Genomic DNA, 24,121 nt, shown 5'->3' with positions numbered 1-24,121 from the left:
GTCGGCTCTGTTCAAGAAGAACTGCAGAGCAGTGACCTTAACTTTAAGAGAGAATGTCGGTAAATTGAGGTTAAGGTAACCAGTGCTTTCTTGGGGGATGGCATTTGTCAGTAAAATGCAATGGTCCCTTTGTTTTAGAGAAGTTAATACCTACTAACGTGGTCCCCCCTCACTAACTGACGGGGGCAGGAAGAATCTGTCTGATGCTAGCACACGTGCAGGGCCATAAACCATCCCATGCAAAACACTGAGTGTGCTCTGTTTGTCTTTTCTGTGTCCCATCCTACCCCAGTGCCATCCAGTGCCCAGGACATGAGCATCTGTATTACAACAGGTTACAGAGACTGAACCCTCAAGAAAAGGAAGAAAAGAAGCTCCAGAAGAAGGATCTTCTTCCAGACTACCCGGCAATAGCTGAAGCTCTAGGATCCTCCTCCTTTAATGAAGAAGGGAAAAGCGGCCTTGACCAATGTCATGGGACCTGAATTAGGACCCAAGGTGGTGTCTCTTACCCACTAGCCCAGTATACACACTCAAATACCTAGAGTTGGCAGGGGGAGAGGCAGCAGGGAGCATGGGAGTGAAAGGGGTTGGGTGTGAAGATTAATAGGGAGTGGTGGGGACTTCGGCTCACCATAGAGTGCAAGCCGTTGTTATGCAACTCTGTTGATTGTTGCCATGTGGGATTACTGGACCAGTGTGGCCAAATGTTCCCGCTTTTCAGGAGAAGCCAGAGTTCTGGATTTTTATGAGAAATCTGATTTTTAAATGTTGGCAGTAAATTAGAAAGATGCAAGCACTACAAAACAAACAAAACACATCTGCAGACGAGATTTGGCTGGCAAGCTGACCACGCAGGACCTCTCACTTGAAGGTGAATGGGAAAGTCATGCCTATAGGTGATGCCAATGTCAGAGGAGAGGGGGAGTCCTTGGGCAATGGCAGCCAAGGTCCAGGGATGAAAGAGGAGACAGAGAACCTGGGAAGCAGAAAGCAAGGAGCGGCGGGAGCTAGAGGTGGGTGGGACCAAGTCCACCGGCTCAGAGCCAAGGCCAGCTGGGCCTTTCCTCAGTGTTTGTGGGCAAACAAGGCTCCTTAAAGAGGACCAAAGAGAAATAGGATGACCAGAACACAGAAGAAGATTCCAATGGCAACTTCACCACCATCACCTTCTCTCTCTGGATCTCCTTGGAAACCACAGAAATAATGACCTACAGACCTTGGTATAAACAGCTCCAGCAGAAATGTAGCTTTGTCTGGGCCATCATGCACTGGGTACCAGGAAGGGGAGCCTCATCCCAGACTCACATCAGCAGGGTCCCACTGAGGCTCCTCAGGCTGTGTCCTCAGCCCTCATGGCCGGACCCACTTGTCGGGTGCTCAGTTTCACACCCCTCATGCAGGCAGCCTGGTCTTTCTGCACCTCCTCTCTCCAGCCCACTGTTGTCTGTTGTTTTCTAAGAAGGGATAAAGGAAGCTCACAGCCACATCACTGCCAACACCTCTGGGAGCCCACTAGTGGGTCTCTGCAAGGCTTCTGGTTAGATATGATCTCAGCAGACTATTCTGAACTTCCACGAGGCATCAAAGGAAGGAGAACCAAGACACTGTGGTTATCTAATCAGTAATACATGCAGCAGACACCATGTATTCAGTCCCCATTACACTCAGGGAATTTAGCAAAGGAACCCAAGGACTCATCTTGGACCTCGGGAAGCTTAGAGTCCAGCACTCCATTTTATAGATGAGGAAACCGAGGTCCCCCAAGGTGAAGTAACATCTTCAAGGTCTGTCATGTCATAGGTAACTCTAAGAATGGTGGCACTGGTTTTATAAAAAATTAGTTCATCATCATGCCCAGTAAGAACATGTTTGAGTAGCAAATGCATTTGCAAGAAAGGTCAGTTTCCAGCTGTAACAAAGTAGACCCATCTAAAAAGAGGCTAGGAAATACAAGAGCAAATACATATAGCTTTACAAAAACTAAGATGCTAAGTTTAAAAATTTAGGGATTTGGGGGAGGTTTTTTTTTTTTTCTTTTTAAGAAACAGGGTCTTGCTCTGTCACCCAGGCTGCAGAGCAGTGGCTCACCATAGCCTGGAAATCCCGGGCTCAAGCACAATCATAGCTCACCATAGCCTGGAAATCCCGGGCTCAAGCAATCCTCCCATCTCAGCCTCCCAAGTAGCTGGAATTACAGGTATATGCCACCACACCTGGCTATTGACTTTTACTTTTACTTTTTGTCGAGACAGAGTCTTGCTATGCTCCCAGACTGGTCTCAAACTCCTGGACTCAAGTGATCCTTCTGCCTCAGCCTCCCAAAGTGATTACAGCTGTAAGCCACCATGCCTGGCCATAAAAGATCCTTTATTTTGTCAAAAAGAATTCACCACAATGTTCTTATAAGTCATGGTGGAAACATTTTTTCTATATATGACACTATACTGGAAAAATATATTGGAGGCTACATAACTAAAAAGCCTTTAGTAGGGTTTATTTCATTTCATTCTGCTTTAGATATCAACTACTATTTAAGAACAAGAAACACAGAATTCCATTCAATAAATACAAACAAAAATATATACACAGCTAAAAAAGGAAGAGTGGAATCAGATTAAGAAAAACCAAAAGAGGGATGCTTGAGAGGCTGAGACACAGTCTTTCTATTGATCAAAGCTGAGAAACCAAAGACTGAATCCTCAACCGATACATATGATACACGTGATCCCCAGCACTCATGAGACTGTGTCCCCAAGTTCCATGTATTAAGATGGCTGGTGAGAACTCAAAGTATTTTCCCATGACAACGGCATTATAAATGGCCATGTGGGGGTGGTACTCCCAGGCTTGGTCCTTAAAACCAGGTGAACTCAAAAGGAAGCTGGGCTACCCCTGGGGGTCAGTTCACTCACCCATCATCTCCCCAAACCAGAAGCTTCTCCTTCATTCATTCATTCTCTTGGGCCACAGATGTGGAGCTACCATCTGTTCTCATTATTACTTCATTTCCACATCCTCCCTCCCCAGCACTCCTTGTCAGCCTTCTGCTTGGCTCATTTTATAACCCCCTCCCTTAGAGATCTCTTCCATTCTCAGAACTCCCACAGTGCCTTACACAGGTAGCTGCCGGAGGCATTCAGTAGGGGACACTGCAGCCGAGGAATCATGATGGGGCTCCAGCAGGCTGGCCATGGGGGACAGGTGCAAGAAGAGGAGACAAAACAAAAATGAGAGGTACTTCGTGGCCCCTAAGAAGAGAGATCAGCCTTGCTTCTTTCTCTCCAATTCCTAGTCCAGTCCCCAAGAAGCCAATTCTACTCTGTTTTTAGAGGGCCATGAGAATATACTTTTTTTTTTTTTTTTTTTTTTTTTGGGAGATGGAGTCTCGCTCTGTCGCGCAGGCTGGAGTGCAGTGGCACAATCTCAGCTCACTGCAAGCTCTGCCTCCCGGATTACACCATTCTCCTGCCTCAGCCTCCCGAGTAGCTGGGATTACAGGCACCCGCCATCACGCCCGGCTAATTTTTTGTATTTTTAGTAGAGACGGGGTTTCACCGTGTTAGCCAGGATGGTCTCGATCTCCTGACCTCGTGATCCACCCGCCTCAGCCTCCCAAAGTGCTGGGATTACAGGCATGAGCCACTGCACCCAGCTGAGAATATACTCTTAAAAGACGCTCTTCTATTTGAGCTATCTTGAGTGGGATTCTGTATCTCACAACTAAAAGAGCCTTGGTTAGAACGTCAGGTACTAAACTCTTGTTTGTCCCAAATTTCTTAAGCTCGTCTCCAAGTTTTGATTCAGGCTCTCAGATTCATGGCCCATGAGGATGCCCACTCCCTGGATGGACACTCAAGAGGAGGCACCACCCCTGCCCCACCTAGCCCTGCACCCCACCGTGGCCCCAGGTGGACTCCCAGCCCAGCTTCTCCAAATCCTGACAAACGCGCTCATGATAAAAATTAACTTAAAGGTGAATTTGCTTTTCCAAACACTTCAAGTTCTCACTGAACTCTGGCTTCAATCCAAGGTATAAGTCAGCCCCTGAATGAGGCCCTGGAGGATGAGATGATCAACTCCTTATGCTGCATTCTTTTTCCTTCCCCAAGAGCAGATGTGCACGTTATCAGATGCCTCCTTATCATCTCAAATCATCTTACTAAATTCAAAACTTTATGGGTGGAATAACTGCCAGGCTGCGCCTGATTCCTGTGCTGACATCCCCCTCCTTTCCAGCTAGCACCTGCTGATTGCTCTCTGCAGGCTGAGCCCAGCCCTGGCTCTCGGGCCAGCCCTGTCCTCTGTCAGAGGGATTTCAGGGGTTTGGACTCAACACACGAGAGTCTCAGCAGCACACCACCCTTCCCTCCAGTCTGACTCTGACCTGGGCTCCGATTTTGACTTGTGGATTTCTGTGTTATTTCTAACTCTTGCTGCCATCTTATTCTCTCAGGCCAGCTCTCTGCTTTCCTCCCTAATCCTTATTTCCTACAAGAACCAGTGGCTCTTGCCTTGTTCTTCTGAGCTCCCAGCATGGAAGAAGAAGCCTGCTTACAGCCTCTCTGATGGGATTTGCCTGGGTCTCTGGCCCACACACCCCAGCCTCCCTGTGCCTGTGCCTCTGCTCTGCCTCTGGTGGGGCCCTGTGCACCCAGGCCGGACCCCCACCACCAGCCTCCTGCCCGGGTGACAGCTCACCTGGGGCCTTTCTTGTAGGTGTGGGTTCTGCCTGCCTTGGGAGGGCAGTGGCTCCCCCACCCCAGTGGGGCTTTCATCCCGGATCCCACCCTCCAGTGCCCCCAGAGCACGACAATCATCACTCCCATCTTAAAAACACAATCTCCTTAATGGTGGGAGAAAAAGCGGTTACTGCTGTATCCTTGGTGCTGAGCACAAAAGAGGTCCTCAATTAGCATATTTTACATGAAGGAAGGAGAGACAGAGAGAAAGCAATCATAATCATGAAATTGGCATCAGAGAGGCAGCAGAGCTGTGGGGTCAATCCCAGGGAAGACTGTGGGGAATGACAGGCTAGGAGGGCGTCATGTGAAGATCAAGTTCTGACCTGTGGGAGCCAAGAAGTCTTGTGGGCGGGGCAGGGTGACGATGAGCTGGACACTCCCAAAGGTCTGAGAAAGAAAGGCTGAAAGTGCTTGGGGACCCTAGCAAGCTCTCCCTGGCTTGCAGACATAAGGACCACATTTTCCATCTGAGAATCTGTACAAAGGGTCCTGTAAAGAGAAGCTAATGACCACGTGGCTAAAGGGTGTCCTTTCCAGACACTCCCTGCAAGGTGAGGTGGGCCTGCTCAGCTCCATTCCTGAGCCTGAGAATTTCTCTTGCTGCTGGTACCCATCCCCAGCAGGGGGTGGGAGGCATCACAGATTCAAACAATCCATCCTACCCCTGACAGCCTCATGGGGGAGCAGGAGAGCAGGCGAGGCCATCAGGCAGTCTTGAGCCTCCTGGCCCCATCCACAGTTCACACGTGTTTGTCTGGCACCACTGATGTACCCAGCCTGATGCTGGAACAAAAGAAGAAGGGCCAGACTGTCACTGCTGTTGACAGTCTGGTTGATGGGTCGGGCAGATGCTGAATGAATAATAGCAGGCAGGATGAGGTTTAGCCTCCCTAAGCCTGCAGAACACATCTTGTACACTCCCAGCACCTCTCAAGGGGAGTGATGGAGAGCCTAAGTCTTCAGCAGCTCAAGGAAACAGGGTCAGAAGTGATGCCAGTGGCTGTTTCCAGAAGCAATGGAGTGTAGGAGCTAAAAGCAGGACCTCTGACACTTCAAAGACTAAAGTCCTAATCTTGGCTCTGCCAATGATTAGCTGTGTGCTCACCAACAGCTTACTTACCTCTCTGAAAATTCATTTCCACACCTACACGTACTAATAGTACCTATCACATGGAACTGTTGTGTGAAGATTAAATAAAATGTCTATAAAGCATTTAGCCCATAATTGACACAACAAATGGTAGTTGTTCTCATTCTTTTATTGTTACTACTAAAGGAATCAGCACTGAATCCATTCTCAGATCCTTCTCAGGCCAACTTTGTGATGACCCCAGAGTGTGGCTCAGGACAACTCGGGAAGTCTTTTTTTTTTTTTTTTTTTTTTTGAGATGAAATCTTGCTCTGTTGCCCAGGTTGGAGTGCAGTGGTGAGATCTCGGCTCACTGCAGCCTCTGCCTCCTGTGTTCTAGTGATTCTCCTGCCTCAGCCTCCCAAGTAGCTGGGATTACAGGTGTGTGCCACCACACCTGGCTAATTTTTCTTGTATTTTCAGTAGAGATGGGGTTTCACTATGTTGGTCAGGCTGGTCTGGAACGCCTGACCTCAAGCAATCCACCCGCCTTTGCCTCCCAAAGTGCTAGGATTACAGGCGTGAGCCACCGTGTCCGGCCACTTGCGAAGTCTTTATGTTGGAGATTGATTCAGAGATTTCCCTTGTGCTGGCTGGAATCCAAATCCAAGCATGTGATAGAGCATACTGATGCAGGCCCAGCTCCAGAATCCCCTGCAGGTTCCGGAAGAGCGCCAAAATGAAGAACTCCAAGAGACTTGGGCATTCAGGGAGCATGGGGTTTGGCAGACAGAAGTTGGGGGTCGCAGAGAGAAGAGAAGAGAAGACAAGAGAGCCAGCAAAGGGCCAACCCTGTGGGTATTACCGTTATTATTTTTGGTGTCAGACCCTGGAATAAGTGCTTTACCTATCACACTTATTTAATCCCCGCTGTGACGCAGGTATTATTATTCCATCTTACAAATAAGGAATGATTTGCTCTAAGTCCCACAGCTAATCAGTACAGAGCCAGGGGCGCAAACTCAGGCCTGCTGGGCTCCGACAGCCATGTCTTACCGCACGGCAGCCCTCCAAGGTCCTGAGGCCCATGGGCACAGCTCCAACAGTGGGGAGGCACACCAAAGACAGGACTGGGGTCAGAATTTCGTAACTTGAGATCCATGGATCTCAATCTGAAAATTGCAAGCACAATTGTGTGTGTGTGTCTCTGTGTGTGTGTGTGTCTACCTATGAGAAGGTTCATAATGTTCATCAGATTCTCAAAGGAGTCTGTGAATCTCAAAATGTCAAGCACAACATACTTAGAGAAAAGAAGCCACCAGGACCTTCTTCTCCGGACCCACTTCTCACCTAGGTTTTGAGGAGACAGTGGAAAGATAGGGATGTATAAGAGAGCTCCCTGATGGGCCCCTGTGACTCTCCAGATTTCCAAACCTGTGGCCCTGGCAGCAGAGGCCCTGAGATTTCTCAGAGATGGCACTTGGCAATGCATGATGTGAGAGAAGACAGACTTGAATCCAATGAACTGGCCCAGCAAGAGTTCAGCCTGACATTCATTCACAAAATCGAGACATCGTCCCTTCTGTAGGATATCACAGGGAGCACCCCACTGATCCATTCTCATCTGGACACTCGGCAGTCAGTAGCACTCCTACCCCAACAAAGAAAACTAGTGAAATGATGAAGCCATGTCTACAAAGCTTAGGGAATGTTTCCACAGGGGTAGAGGCTGAAAAATCACAGCCCCATCTTAAGTTATCTCAAGAGCCTCACAGTTGGGCCGAGTGCAGTGGTTCACACTTATAATCCCAATACTTTGGGAGGCTGAGGCAGGAGGATTGCTTGAGCCCAGGAGTTCAAGACCAGCCTGGGAAACAACATGACACCTTGTCTCCACAAAAAATACAAAAATCAGCCAGGCACGGTGGCATGTGCCTGTGGTTCCAGCTACTCAGGAGGCTGAGGTGAGAGGATGGTTGGAACCCAGGAGGTTGAGGCTTCAGTGCACCACTGCACCCCAGACTGAGTGACGGAGCAAAACCCTGTCTCAAAAAAAAAAAAAAAAAAAAAAAAATTCAAAGTTAAAAATATTTTGGGAACAGAAACATGTTGGATCTATTTTTAGAGCCTCAAACCTTGGAAAGCAGAGCCCAGAAACCCTAAATCCAAGTTCTCTGATTCTGGACATTGGGTTTCTCTGGGGCATGCATTGGTGTTCAATACCTACCTTTAGCCCTGTAATGCCTGATAGCCTTTGGTTCCCCTCTTTTCTTTAGCCTGAAACACCAGCACTCAAATCCAGAGCTCAAACTGGCTTGAAGGAAGTCAGAATGTGGTTCCATCAGCCCCCCTGATCAGATAGGAACACTGAGACCAGGTGAGAGTAATGTGTGCCACTCAAAGTCATGGACAGCATACGGAAAGGAACTCTAGGAACCAAAGGGTCTGTGGGTAAAGAAAGAATCCAAGGCTGGGCGTGGTGGCTCACGCTTATAATCCCAGCACTTTGGGAGGCTGAGGCGGGTGAATCACTTGAGATCAGGAGTTCAAGACCAGCCTGGCTAACATGGTGAAACTCCATCTCTACTAAAAATACAAAAATTAGCTGGGCATGGTGGTGGGCGCCTGTAATCCCAGCTACTCGAGAGGCTGAGGCAGGAGAATCACTTGAACCTGAGATCATGCCACTGCATTCCAGCCTGGGCAACAGAGAGAGACTCTGTCTCAAAAAATAAAATAAAATGAAAAAAAGAAAGCGTCCCTATGATTCAGAGACAGGGCCCAGAGAGGGGACGTGTCTCAGAGTCTCTCCTGCTAATGTATTATCTTGAACCCGATGCCCAAACCGTTGGGGTTATGCAGACATCCTACACAGATGGCAGGTGTTTAGGAAGTGAGGATTTAGAGTAAGGTTGATTTCTTAAATAGAGATGGACATGGCCCAGTGGCTCAGAATAGATGAGGCGGGAAACATCAACTTCCATCCGAGCCAATAAGTAATTAAAACCATTTCCCCTTTCAAAGTCCTCATTACAAACGTCAAGAAATCAGATCCAGATTTCCTCTTCAGGTACATTTGCAAAGATGGACTTGCCCAACACAGACTTCCTGGACTCTTAAGGGAACAAACAAACAAACAAAGTTGAAAGCATCAGTCACACAGGCTTCTCCTCCACATCTCACGTGGCTAACAGGAGAGGTGTCTAAGAACCCAGGAATGGGGCTGTCAGGTTCGGCCACTGTCCCATCGAAGAGGGTGCAAGAGGGTCGGAAAGTTTGTGCGCGCCTGTGTGCGTGTCTGTGTGTGTCTCCCGCTAAGTACTTCCTTCACTACACAGCTAATCCGATTAGCAGCTTTAGGAAACTCTGCAATGTTAATTCAAGGGCCCCATTCATAGAACAGCTTGCCAATGCCTGCCCAGGACTCCCATTCTTCTCACTGCAAATAAAATGCACACAGAAGGACTTTCTCTCCCTGAAGAATCCATTCTTGCTGCCTTGCCCCCACACACATACAAAATGTGGCTGCCATATCCTCCAGCAGCCCCATGGCAAGGGAATGGGCCCATCGGAGAACGGGGGAGAAAGAGCAGTTCTCTCCATCCCAAGCACAAAATGAGGCCAATTTTAACAGCACCATCTACCCATGCGATCTCCCCAAGCTGGGAGGCGTGCAGAGTAAAGAGGTGTCACGAATGCAGCTGGGTAGAGATGGATAAAGAGGCTTGAATGGGTCATCCAGCCTTTCTGGGGGCCTTCATTTCCTTACGTGTAGAATGGGGACTTTGAGCAGAGGGGACAGCTAGAACAGAGGCTGTCAGGAAGGAAACTGGGAGCCTGCACAGGCACACATCATTGCATTTGGCTGGAGGACCAGGAGTGGGAAGAGAGGTTGGATAGATAGATTGTGGACATAGCATGAAGGGTCTTAAGAGTCCGACCAAGGAATGTTTCTAATAAGCAAGGGGGAGTTATTGAAGGTTATAAAGAGCACAGCTGTATTAGTTTCCTAGGACTGCCATACAAATTATAGCTGGGTGGCTTACAACAGAACTCTATTCTCTCACAATCCTGGAGGCTAGAAGCCTGAAGTCCAGGTGTTGGCAGCATTCTCCCGGAATACTTGAAGGGAGAATCCAACTTTGTTTCTGCTTAGCTTGTGGTGGCTCCTGATAACCCTGGTGTTCTTGGCTTGTGGCTACATCACTTCAATCTCTGCCTCTGTCTTCACATGGCCTTCTCTCTGTGTCCTATTCTTTTCCTATAAGCACATCAGTCAGCGGATTTAGGATCCACCCTAAATCCAGGATGATCTCACCTCAAGATCCTTAACTAATTAGATCTGCAAAGATTCTATTTGCAAATAAGATTACATTCTGAGGTTCCAGGTAGACATGGGTTTTGGGAGGACCCACTACAGTGGTCACAAGGTTGCCAGGAAGATAAGCTAGAAGCTGAATGGAGTAAGAGAGACTAGAGGCAGGGAGACAAATTGGCATGAAATTGACACAGCTCATGGCCCCAAATGAACAGAAGACATGCTCCCTGCTGTGAATCCCAAAGCTGTCAGTGACTTTTTGTGGACACTGCAGTACCCGACGTGCGCTCTTAAGCCAATCCAGGCATAAGGTCTTGGCTCACCATTGGCACAGAAAGACTGCAGCCTGCTTTCCAAGTGACAGCAAAGGAATGACCACCTGCACTCTTGTTCTCAGCTCCTCTAGCTGGCAATATGACGGGCAGGTTGGTAAAGTAGAAGACACAGCAACCTTGGAGTTGAGAAACTTGGATTCTAGTCCTGATTCTGCTACTGACTAAATTTGGGCACATGTAGCAAATGAGGCTGCCTAGGTCACCTCTAGGGCAACTGACATGGTTTCCTTCTGCAGCCGAAAAAGCAGTTCCAAGATCACAGAATAAACAGGCAAAGGAGGCCTCTGGGGCTGCACTGCAGGGTTCTGGACCCTTCCCCCCATGTCCCCCTCCAGGGACCTCAGACCTCTCCCTTTGAGCCCTCTCCCTACCCTCCAACAAAAGAAACAGAATCATAGTTTGGCTCTGTGTCCCCACCCAAATCTCATCTTGTAGCTCCTGTAATTCCAAGTGTTGTGGGAGGGACCCAAAGGGAGATGATTGAATTATAGGGCGGGTCTTTCCCATGCTGTTCTTGCAATGGTAAATGGGTCTCACGAGATCTGACGGTTTTAAAAACGGGAGTTTCCCTATACAAGCTCTCCTTGCCTGCCCCCATCCACACAAGATGTGACTTGTTCCTCCTTGCCTTCCGCCATGTTATGAGGACTCCCCAGCCATGTGGAACGGTGAGTCCAGTTAACCCTCTCTCTTTTGTAAATTGCCCAGTCTCGGGTACAGCTTTATCAGCAGGGTGAAAATAGACTAATACACAGAGGCACTTACCAAAGCTTGGAAATGAGACTAACTTGCATCTAAAAATACATCTTCCCACACATTTGGACGTAGAAAAAGAGGGTAAAGGTGTGATTCCTTTTTAAAGATTTTTAAAATTAAAACAAATGTTTAAAAATATATGCAGAAAGTTATTCATAGAAACGTTTCTTCTAAGAGGAAAAAAAATACAGAAAAAAAATGGGAAACAACCTTCACATTTATCTATAAGGGCTTAGTTAGGTAAATCACGGCACATTGGACCACTACTGCCGTTAAAATAAGAGAGACCACAACGTGCTGCATAACAAGATGTCCGTGATAGAGTGTTAAGTAAAAAACACACACAACGCCAAAGCACATTGAGTAAAATCCCTAATCCCTTTTATGTTACACACAGACACACATACACACACATACACACACATGCACACACACAGCCCGAGCACATTAAGTCTGGAAAGAATCCAGCAAACTGGTAATGCCAGGGATCTTTGGGGCTCAGATAACAGGGGATTTTCACTTTCCACTTTATACAATTATGAGCTATTGGACTTTTTTTTTTTTTAAACAACAAGCAGCACTAGTTTAATCAACAAAAACAATAAAAAATATTCCCATTCTGATGATAAAATAACTATTCCTACTATTCTAGGTAGATGCAAAGTACTATTGGCCCTCAGAGAAAAATGATCAGGATAAAAATCACTTTGCCATAAAAACACACTAGAAAAGTGTGTTTCAAGCTTGGGAAGGAGGAAACACCAAGTATTATGTATTTCAAAGGCCTCATTCCTAAGCCCCCACATTCCCTCCGTACCCAGCAAATTTTCCTCATTCTTCACTTGTTTTAATTTTAATTTTAATTTTTTTAGAGACAAGGTTTCACTCTGTCGCCCAGGCTGGAGTGCAGTGGTGTGATATTGCTCACTGCAGCCTCGACCTCCCAGGCTCAAGTGATCCTCCTGCTTCAGCCTCTCAAGTAGCTGGGACCACAGGGGTGACATGCCCAGCTCCCCACTCTCCACTTTAATCGTAAACCCTCCCAGGTCAGTCTTCTCTCTGCGAATATTAATAATAATGAGGAGGAAGCAGATGAAATTTATAAGCATTTGTTATGTGCCAGGCACTGTGCTAAGCACTTTGCACATATTCTTTCTTTTCATCCTCACAGCATTACTCTGAGGTAACTATTATTGCTATTTGCATTTGACAGATGGGGAAACTGAGGCCCAGCTTAAGGATGCAAGCCCAGGCAGTCTGACCCCAAAGCCTGTGACCACGGTCAACGCTCTCACCACCCTTCTGGGAGCAAAGCCCTGCTGAGGCTCTGGATCTCTAAGGCCCTGGGAGACGGCTCCAGGGTCTGCCATCTTCATCTGCCTCCACCTCCTCTCTGGTGATGTTGGCCAGCACCTTCTGGGTACAAGGTCCTGGCCCAGACTCTGGGGGATCTAAATCCAGGCAGGATGTAAGCTCCATGCTCTATCAGCTCTATCAGCTCACAGGAGAGAAGGGAGAAGACAGGCCTCCGAGTTCTTAGGTCATGTCCACCTTGAGCAAGTGGCATGAGGGAGAAGGCAGGGCTGCTGGGCTTCCTCCACTGCAGCATCCTCAGGCAGCCTTCCCTCAACACAACCCTCTAAGAGCTAGGCACGCAGCTGGCGTGGTGGCTGGCCACTGCCCCGCCTCTCTTTGGGGTCTCTCACTCCCATCTGCCAACCTTAGGCCCCCAAGGACAGCAGGAGAGCTGAGAGAGGCAACCCTGAGCATTATTGATGGTGGGCAGGCGTCAACTCAGTGAGACCCAAACCGCGGAGACCAAGACTCAAAGGCCTTACTGGATCCTGCCCAGACACCGCTCCTGTCTTCTAAATGAGTACGCATCCACTTAGAGCCTAAAGTGGTACAACCACTTTGGAGGACTCTCCAACAGTACCTACTAAAGCTGAACTGTGTGTGCCCTATGACCCAGCGACCCCACTCCTGGGCACAGGCCCAGTGGAAATGAGTGCTCGTGTTCTCCAAAACACTATGTCTAAGAATGACAGCAGCAGCTTTATTTATCATAACCCAAACCACAAACTGCCCACATGTCTGTCAACTGAAGAACAAATAAACCAGGGTCCGTTCACACAATAGAATACTGCACAACAATGAAAAAGAGCAACACAACAACATGAGTGAATTTCAGTCACAGGCCACCTAAAAGAAACCAGACACAGAGTAATACAGACTGTACGACTCCATGCAGGTAAAAGGAATCTGTGGTGATAGAGGTCAGACCAGTGGCTACTTTGGGATGCGTGTTAACTGGGAGGGGTGTGTGGAGTCTCTGGGGTCTGGAATATTCCTTATCTTGGTCTGGGTGGTAGTCCCATGGGTGTGTACATATGTAAAAGTTCATCATGCTGTATGTTTGAGATACGTGAAGTTCACTATTTTTAAGTAACACCATCAAAAATGTTTTAAAAATATTTTAACTACACACACAAGGTTACAGTCAGGTCAGCTTCTCTAGGCCTCCAGGTAAGAACTGGGGAGAAAAAGTGTGATTAGACAGAGTGGTAGAATTATGCAAAGATGCTTCCCTTGGTTAGCGTTTAAGTAAAGTTCTGGATATATTGGTATTAAAAATAATTGAAAACTCCATTTACAATGTGAATAGACTTTCAAACCTTATACAAGACCTCAAAAATCCTAAGAAATGACACTCATGAAACAAGACACCAAAAAGAAACCCTAAAGTACATAACTGCTCCACCTTCCTCCCAGCCACTGGCAATAGGTCCCTGTGGCCTCCTGGCAATGTCAGCCCTCATCCACCCACCCCTGCAGGGAGCTTTGAAGGCAGGTCCCTGTAGCTGCTCGGGTTCCTCATGAACTGCAGGAGGTGCCCCAGGCACATGCCCACCTACCTCCCTCCAGGTTCCAGAGATCTTCCTAGATGTCACCACGTACATGAGCAGCCTGGGAGAGGAACTGCCTGATATAACCCTCCCCCGAGCACCATCCCCACTGTAATCGGCATAGTGAGGCTGCCCAAGCAGCCAGCCAGAAACCCAGCACCCCAACGGCACCTGGTGGGCTGCAAAGAGCAGTGGGAGAGGGGCCTCCACCCAGGCACCCCTGATTTCAAGATGAGCCAGTCATGCTCCTATTCATCAGAACCCCTACTGCCCAGTGGTCAAAGCCCAAGCTCATGAGCTCAACAGACAAGCCCTTCACCATCCACCCCAGCTAACTTCTCCAGATGCATCTCCTGCCACAGCCCACCCCAAAGGGCTGCCCTCCAGTGACTTGCACCTTACCTCTGTTCCTCAAATAGAGTCCCCTCATACTTCCTGCCTTTGCAAAAGGCTCTCATTCCACCTGAAATGCCCTTTTTCCCACACAGGACTCCTCACCCTTCAAGACACCACACACGAGTGCCCATTCACATGACACCAGGCAGGCTTCTCCACTCACTCTCTGTCTTCCCACTGCTCATGGTTTCTCACACACTTGCTATGAGGTATTATGGTTATCTGTTTCCATTTCACTTGACTCTCCAATCTGGAAAGTGCTGAATCCTGAGGCCAGAGTCCTAAGAACCAACACCAAGCTCCAGCCTGAACCCTCTGATAAAGAGGCAAATGGAGATTTTCTTAGAAGAATCAGCAAACTTGGAAGCCCCAGCTCCACTGGTTCCAGTGGAGGAGGAGAAGTGACTCCTCTGATTTTCCACAAATAGGGGGGCATTGGACTAGCAGGTCAAATACCAATGACTTGTGGTCCACATCTCCCCCTGCTGGAGTCCCTCGTCCCTCCCGTCAGGGCAGGAGAAGGGAGGATGTAGTACCTACCTGTGCTGTGTCCAGTTGCCCCCACTGTTTGCTTGGTCCAGTCTCTGACTTTGTCAATGTGAAAGAGCTTCAAGTCATCTTCATCTAAGGCAATGTCTCCCCAAAAGACAGCTGGGAAGAAAACACATAAGTGGGTGAATTTATGGTGGAAGTCAAGAAAAATGGATTCACTAATGCCCCAAAGAGCATTGGGTGTTGGGTAGTAAACTTTGGAAAAGACAACCCATCCAATAAAATTTCTCCTTGAGCCAAAGAGATAGGGCTGGTGGAGGCAGAGGAACAGAAGGTATTAGTTCTGTGCATCAGAGCCCTGCGGCTGGGCCAACCGCCATGAAAATCCACATCCTTAGTCTGCAAGGTATTTTGAAAGGTCACCTGTCTTGTCCTCGCTCTAGGCAGCTCTGAGCAAAACTACCACAAAAAGACAACTGCTTCTTTCTTCTTTATGGTCCCCAGGATATAGAAGAAAAAGAATAATGTGATAAATTATACTGTTGTCCATAATTTTTGTTGCCCTTCCCTGGGAAAACATTATAGTTCCCTGCCCTATTGGTGTCAGGATTGGCCACACAGCCTGCTCTAATTCAGTATGAGCAGAAGCTTTAAGATCTAGTACATGATTCACTGCGTCCTCTTTGCCCTGTCCCAGAAGACAAGCAGTGTTCTAGATGGGGTTCATCTGGGTTCATGGGGATCACCCTATGTTCTGGAGTAAAGATGATGTATAGCATAGTGTGGCTTATCAGGATGGATATGTAGCACGGATTAAAAAATGAAATCACTGTTTTATTGTCAGGGGGGAGGATGGAATTTTTTTTTTTTTTAAGAGAGACAGAGTCTTGCTCTGTAGCCCAGTCTGGAGTGCAGTGTCACGATCATAGCTCACTGCAACCTTGGAAGCCTGGGCTCAAGCAATCCTCCCACCTCAGCTGCCTGAGTAGCTAGGACTCCAGACATGGGACACCACGCCTGGCTAATTTTTAAAATTTTTTTGTAGAGACAGGGTCTCACTATGTTGTGCAGTCTCGAATAATTCTCCTGCCTCAGCTTCTCAAAACACTGGGATTACAAGTGTGATGTTGTTTTCATAATCTTCTGAGATTCACGGGCATTCATTACTGGAACACAATCTCTGTATCCTCACTAATACAGAAATTGCTATCAGAAATAGTATGTTGTGTAACAAAAATCCATTGTCTTTGGGCCAGGTGTCAAGGAAACTGTTACCAGAGGCTGAGAGGAAGTCATCTCTATGTTATGCGGTGACGGTGACGAAGCATTCAGTCAAAGTGTTGCCTGCCTTCACTCGGAAGGCAGATGATGAACTGAATGTGCTATGGTTTCAAATGAAGACATGGAGTAAGAATGTTGATAGCGTGCCTTGGTTGTTATTAACTATGTTTGACAAGGCACTACAAGAAAGAAACGGGCTCAAAAAAATGACAATTTTTGTAAGAATGACAAAGAATAGAGAGTCCAAAACTTCAGGGTCTTAGGGAGTTGGAAGAGCTAACCTATTCTCATAACTACAGAAAAACAGAAGGCTGAGAACCTCAAGTAACAGAGGTTGATGAAAATTCAGCGTTGTAGTGTCAAGAAAGGCCTTTATAGAAAACCGGAAGGTTCTCTAAAAAGTAACTTAAATTTGTCATGAGACCCAGCAATTCAACTCTTAGAGATCTTCCCAAGAGAAATGAAAACATGTTCATACAAAGACATGTTCAAATGTTTATGGCGGCCTTCTTTCTAACAGCCCTAATCTTGAAACAACTTAAATATCCATTAGCTATTGAAATGGACAAACACAATGTGGCATATCTATACAACGGAACTATGTAGCAATTAAAAGGAACAAACTATAGACACAGGCTCCAACATGTATGAATCTCAAAAACATCATGCGAAATGAAATAACTGTTGCCAAACACTGCATGTTATATGATTCATTTGATATGAAATGTCTACAAAAGGCTAATTTATAGAAGTAGAAATATTTGGCCGGGTGCAGGGGCTCACGCCTGTAATCCCAGCACTTTGGGAGGCCGAGGCGGGCGGATCACGAGGTCAGGAGATCGAGACCATCCTGGCTAACACGGTGAAACCCTGTCTCTACTAAAAATACAAAAAATTAGCCGGGCGTGTTGGCGGGCGCCTGTTGTCCCAGCTACTCAGGAGGCTGAGGCAGGAAAATGGCATGAACTCAGGAGGCAGAGCTTGCAGTGAGCTGAGATTGCGCCACTGCACTCCAGCCTGGGCAACAGAGCGAGACTTCATCTCAAAAAAAAAAAAAAAAAAAAGAAGTAGAAATATTTGTAATTGCTTAGGACTGGGGGCAGAGACAAGGATTGACTGTAAATGAACATGCAGAAATTTGGAGGTTGCTGGAAATGCTCTAGAACTGGATTGTAGCTATGGTTACACAATTATAAATTTACTAAAATCACTAGTACACTTACGATAAGCGAATTACACAGCATGTAAATTATACTCAAGATGTCTGTTAAAGAAAAAAAATTCAACCTTGTAGCAAGGACCAACCAAGATGGTACCTGGTAAATCCTTTCAGTTGGGAAAGAATTGTTCAGATAAAGAAAACTAAGAATATGTTTCTCTCAGAAGCTTCATAAGTGCAAGGTAGCAATAATTAAGTCTGGAGAGAGATAGACATGTTTAGAAAATAATTGTATGTGGCTATGGCACACACAGCTGAACCAAACAGATAAGAAGATGATTAATGTTGTAGAAAAGCATAGGACCAAAAAAAGTCATTAGCATGGCCTATAAGAGGCTGCCAATGTTTGACACTTAAAATGACATAAAATGACCCTTGGGCCCCCATCCTCGTATGGGAAAGAAACAGGCTGAAAAAGCTGCCCCCATGAAGGGCATATTCTCTGATGCCCTCTTCAGATGTGGTCAATAAGAATAAGGGAAAAGGAAGGGCAGGACCTCCCAGAGTGTGGAGCTCAAAGCCACGGAGGGAAAGTGAAAGGAGAGCTACTCGCAGGAGGTGGCATCAGGGCCTCATGAAGGAACCTTCCCCATCCTCGGGGCCCCTCGCAACATGTGTCCAGCCTGATTTCAGAACTGTTATGGATCAGTGACTGTTGTGCCTCCCAATCTTCCTGTTTCCAAATGGAAGTGTTTGTTTCAGTTATCCTGTCCCTTATCTATCATTGTATATTGAGTATGTATTTGGGGGTGGGGTGGGGAAGTATATGATTGTTTTAAAGTTCACAAGTCTCTGGATGAAGAGGAGTCACATCCTGACTTAGTATAGAGACGATCACAAGATCTTGGACTTGGAGCCTGGTACCATGACTGGACCGGACTTTGGGGAAAGGTAAGTATGTTGTATATATGGGAGGAGAAGGGAAGCAAGTATTTGTTACAAGAGGGGAGGAGACCTGTGACAGAGTCTATTATTGTTCATCATTTTTGCTGCTTCTCCTGGGTACAAATTATACTTCCCCCTCTCTCAGATGTCAGGCTTCACCATGTGATTTATTTTATTTATTTATTTTTTGAGATGGAGTCTCTCTCTGTTGCCCAGGCTGGAGTGCAGTGGCATGATCTCAGCTCACTGCAATCTCCGCCTCCCAGATTCAAGTGATTCTCATTCCTCTACCTCCCATGTAGCTGGGATTACAGGCATGCACCACCATGCTGGCTAATGTTTTTGTATTTTTAGTAGAGTTGGGGTTTCACCATGTTGGCCAAGCTGGTCTGGAACTCCTGACCTCAAGTGATCCTCCTGCCTCGGCCTCCCAAAGTGCGGGGATTACAGGTATGAGCCACTGCACCTGGCCCACCATGATTTTTTTCTGGTTAATGAAAGTGAGGGGAAGTGACATGTGTCACTTCCAAGCAGAACCTGTAAGACCCAGCACATGGTTTGCCATGTTCTCTTTTCCCAAAGCCATAAGACAAAGAATATTCCAGAAACAGGTTGCTCTATCAGGCTGAGACACAGAGTGAAGATGATATGATCCAGGGTGAACATGTAACATGAGACAAAAACTTCTGTGGTTATAAAGCACGGATACTTAGGAATTATTTATTACTGTATCATAATCTAGATTATAATGATTGACACATACAGCCTTTGCAAAATGATCTGTATTCATATTCTGGCTCTGAAACTTATTAGCTCTGTAACCTCGCACATGTTAGTCCACCTCACTGAGCCACAAATGATTCATCTATAAATAGAGATAATATTGCCTATTCTGGAAACCTGTTGAGAAAATTAAATGAGATCATATACCCATAAGTACACACACACACATACCATGGCACCATGGCTTTCTTTTTTTCTTCAATAGACATAATCTTACTTCAGTAGATGTAATCTATTGAAGGAAGAAAAATAAAATTTGTGGAGCAATGAAGAACCAAGCCCTGTACTTGACACATTGATGCTTTCCCTGCAGAGATCAAACATAACTTGAAATTTGAAACCCAAGTAATCCATCCAAGCTGTCCATATTACAAAATCTATAAACCGGCTCACGCTTCTCCCTGTACTTGGCACATAGTAGGTGATTTCCCCGCAGAGGTCAAATATAACTTTCGAAACTTTGAAACCCACGTCATCCATCCATGCTGTCCATACTGTGAAATCTATGAATTGAGACTCATGCTCCTCACAGCACTCATTTTTATATTTCTAGGTCGGAGTTTCCCAGCTCTCCGTCCCCCTTTCTTATTTAGTTACAAGCCACTAGAGGCTTTTAAAAGAAACAAATGTGCAAAAGAATAAAGTTGAATTCCTACTTCGCACCATATACAAAATTTAACTCAAAGTGAATCAATCAATGACCTAAATGTAGGAGCTAAAACCATAAAACTATTAGAAAGAAACATCGGCATAAATCTTCATGATTTGGCAATGGCGTAGATATAACATCAAAAGCATGAGCAACAAAAGAAAAAATAAATTAGATTTAATCAAATTTATAAATTTTTATGCATTGTGATATTATCATAAAAGGAGGACATTATCAAGAATGTGAAAAGACAACTTACAGAATGGGAGAAAATTTGTGCAAGTCATATATCTTATAAGAGCCTAGAATCCAGAATATAAAATGAACTCTTACAATTCAACAACAAAAAGGCAACCCAATTAAAAATAAGCAAAGGATCTGAAAAAACACACCTGTAAGGAAAAGATATAAATGGCCAACACATGAAAAGATGCTCAAAAGCATCAGTCATTAGGGAAATGCAAATCAGAACCGCAATGAAGTACCACTTCACAGCCATTCGGATGGCTAGAATAAAAAATTAGAAAATAAAAAGTGTTGACTGAATGCAATAAATGTCTCTCAATTTAAAGCTTTTCTTGGGGACTCAAACTTTGTACAAGGCAGTCTATCTGACAATTCCTTGAATTCTGACTGTCACCTAGAACTCCCTTGAAATGTGTGGGCAGGTTGGCTAGGTCAAAGATGATTTCCAGCTGCCTGCACTGAGCCCTTCGGCTTCCCACTTTCCTGAAGATTTGGCACAAGACAGTCCACAGTGCAGCGCCACTTTTCCCCCATAGAAAAAGTGTCCCATGTCAATTATGGCAATGGCAATGGAGGCAATCAGGAATACTTCTCAAACCTTCTGAGAAAAGAAAGAGAGAAGCAAGAGGGTGGGAGAAGGGAACAGATGAACAGGCACTGGGAAAAGCACCCAAGCCAAGGAAGTAATATAGTGGTCTTCCAACTTCTGTGTTCACGTGTTCCTAAATCATTTTGAAAAGCTACATATCCCTTTGTTAACCTGACACTTCAGATTTCTCACGATAAGTTTAAACACTTATTTTGCTCATGAGAAGAAAATAATAAATATTTTACAAGATGAGGATTGACTATATGTGGAATCAATGTTTCATGATATGGTTTGGTAAATAGGTTTAACTACCTTATGGAATAGCATGCTGAAACCTAAAGAAAACAAGAAAAATGTTAATCCTGGGTTTTATCCACATAGCTTGAAAAATTTAGAGGTCCAGGGAGCATTCTAGTTATACTTAAGAGAATCACTATCATTAACTACCTGACTTCAGTTGTTCTGAATTCAAAATATTCCCCCCTGCCTCAAGCATTTCCCTTAATAGAAATTCCTATAGATGAGAAGAGACAGAAGAGCTGCAGGTCTAAGATACTCTGGCTCCTCATCGAAGAAGGCTGCTCTATAACCAACCATTTCTCATTTTTCCTTTGACACTTGGGGGTTTTGTACACAGTGGGATTCCAGATGGGTGACAGGTAAGCCTCTCTTCCGTGAAGTGCAGGAAGGGCCACGTGCCAGCATCCTCCAGCTGTCTTAGTATAGAATTCTAGATGTATGCTTCAGAACCCAGAAGTTCACTCCCTTGAACCATCTGTAGACAGCACCCCTGCGAAGTCCAATGCCCCTGCACACCGCAGTTTGAAGGCAGGCAGAGCATGGCAGAGGGGCCAAGCAAGGCAGAGCAGCAGGGGCCGGTCTGCAGCAGCCCCTTCCCAAAGTCAAAGGGCTGCTGGGAAACTCCTCCCACACTGTCACCTGGGCCTGCTCAGCCTGCTTGGTCTCCACCTCCTCATGCCCAGTGCTCAGGTATCCTCCTGACACCAAAGGGTGGGAGCCCCAGGCTGATTCCCTTGCAGGGGAATCCTCCACAAAGGCACTTTCTGCCTGCAGTCTTCATATTGTTCACCTGGGGAGGCAGGCTCATTAAAAGCATGTACTTTTAAGTCAGAAAGACCGGGGTTCCAATCCCAGTGCCATCATTGAAGAGCTGTGTGACCTCGGGTAACTCACTTGGTCTCTCTGAGTCATGGTTTCCTCATCTGGAAATAGAGGTGCCTAGCTAGTAGAAGTGTGAGCGAATTAAATGACATGAGGTCTGTTAAGCAGCCGGTGCCAGGCCTGGCCTGTGGCAAGCACTCAGTGAACAGTGGTGCCACTCCAACCTCCACTTTGTTCCTCCTGGTTCCTGTCTCTCCCCCTCCCCCACCTGTCCTCATCCAGAAGACCCCACCCTGCAAAAGTCAACTCAGCTTCCATCATCAGTATTTGCCCTCCCACCCCGACACACTCTTTCCTTTCTCTGTATTCCTTTAGGACAAATGGTCTCAACCAGACAATATTAACCAGACAGTGGGGGCTAAATCACACTACTATACTCACCTAACACTTAATGAGGCAGCACACGCCAGGCATTGGCAGGGGTAGGGGTGGGGGTTGGAGTAGGTGGAGTTGGGGGAGGGAGAGGAGATCACGTTTTCTGTAATGCTTTACAGTTAACACTGGATTGTACATAGGCATCGCTCCTTTTAGTTTTTGCATCAACCTATATTGGTCTCGTTCCAGTTTTACCGATTAAGAACCTGAGACTCAGAAAAGAGAATGACTTGCTTGGGGTCAAAGGGCCAGCAAGCAGCAGAGCCAGGACCCCAAGCCAGGGTTCCTCCCAGTCCCCCAGCGGCTCCCTCAGCTCTTAGCATCTACTCAACTTCCCAGATTGTGCCAGAGTCTAAACGCCATGACGACAGGCTCCCATGTACATTTCACTTGTGAAATCCCATTTTATACTTGCCAAGGAAAGCCATCATATGGTGCTGTATGGGCCTAGCGGCTGACGGTAAAAGAACCTAATCAGATAGCCCCCGGCTCACGTCCTGCCTGGGAAGCCTTAGACAAATAACTTCACCTCTCTGAGTCTCAGTTTCTTCATCTTCCAAGTGGGAATAAAGAGTCATAGTATCTTCCACGTGGGGTTGTTGCAAGCATCAACTGAGATAATGTGGATCCGTGCTCAGCACAGAACTGGTACCATGCCCCACTCAGCAAATATGAGATGGAAGATCTGCACCCTGCAGGCACTGAGGTGGCCAGCCATGGCCCACATCAATGTGATATGCAGTGAGCTAAGAGACATTTTTACAGGTTTGATCCCCTTGGGACGCACTGACTTAGTGCTTGCGTGCCCAGCCTAGGACAACCCTTACCCACAACAGCTGCAAGAGGGCGTGGCCTGGCCCTTCTGCAGCACCCACAGGAAGCCCCCATGGTGTGGGACTGGATCCTACCCCACCTCAAGGCTCAGAGAGCCCCTTCCCATGCCAGCCCAGGCTCCCATGCTGCGGTCCTGCAGACTCTTCCCTTGTGTTCTATAGATCCTACCCCAGGATCCCACAGACAGTTCCTGTAGATCCCGCTCAAAGCCAGTCCAAGAAGGTCACCTGCTCTTCACTCAGAGGGGGCACAGCCCATGGCATGAGTCCTCAGCGCTGCCCCTTAGGCTCACAGATACAGCCTTCAAGCCAGAGTAGTGGCTGCACCCCAGGACACAGGTCTAGAATGTCATCTGGAGTCTCCAAGCCACCACCGCCTTCCATAGACAGCAGCATGTTCTGCAGGGGGTCTGAGTGATTCATTCAAGGTCACATAGTGAGTCATTTGGCAGAATGAAGACTCAAGTCCAGGACCACTCATAACAACGGGGTCTGAACCAGCAGGGCCCACATGCATCTGGGAGCCAAGGATGGAAACCCCTGTGTGGAAGGAAGAAGAAACTCACCTTGATACTCTAAATAAGCCAAAGGCTGCCGAAGGAACCTAGACTCCTGACACAATGCGTTCTTCATAACAGAGGTCCTTCCATGACGTGAAATGTGTGTCTTCAGAGAGAAGAGCAGGGCACTAAGGGGTAAGTTCAAAACCAGTATAGCCCAGGAACAGCAAAGAGCGCTGTGACTAATTGTGATGTGCGCCATGGGCATGAGTGCACAGGGCAACCCTCGTGGCACACATTTGCCATCCTTGCCTTCCTCGTTAAGAAGGAAATCAGGGTAATGCTGCTGCAGGAGAGAAACCAGTAGTTTGGTATCAAAGCAGCTGCTCTTCTAGAAAACCTAAAAGAATAAACTGAAGTAATCCCAAGCCAGGTGCAGTGGCTCACTTGTAATCCCAACACTTTGGGAGGCCAAGGTGGGAAGATCACCTGAGCACAGGAGTTTGAGACCAGCCTGGGCAACAAAGTGAGACGCCTGTCTCTACCAAAAAACCAAAACATT

General features: G+C 46.7%; 1 protein-coding gene across 1 annotated transcript in view; it reads right to left on the bottom strand.

Moving 5' to 3' along the window:
* Positions 1-24,121, bottom strand: part of LOC105478457 (tolloid like 2) — a 152,320-nt gene that overhangs the window by 99,520 nt on the left and 28,679 nt on the right. The window contains exon 2 of the mRNA XM_011735792.3: positions 15,066-15,176. Within this exon, the coding sequence (XP_011734094.1) occupies positions 15,066-15,176 (111 nt within the window). The remainder of the gene's footprint in view (positions 1-15,065; positions 15,177-24,121) is intronic.

The sequence above is a fragment of the Macaca nemestrina genome, chromosome 9 (genome assembly GCF_043159975.1).
Source record: "Macaca nemestrina isolate mMacNem1 chromosome 9, mMacNem.hap1, whole genome shotgun sequence".
In the NCBI taxonomy this organism is placed as follows: Eukaryota; Metazoa; Chordata; class Mammalia; order Primates; family Cercopithecidae; genus Macaca; species Macaca nemestrina.
The sequence above is the reverse complement of the archived record's forward strand: the minus strand, read 5'-3'. Positions and strand labels throughout refer to the sequence as shown.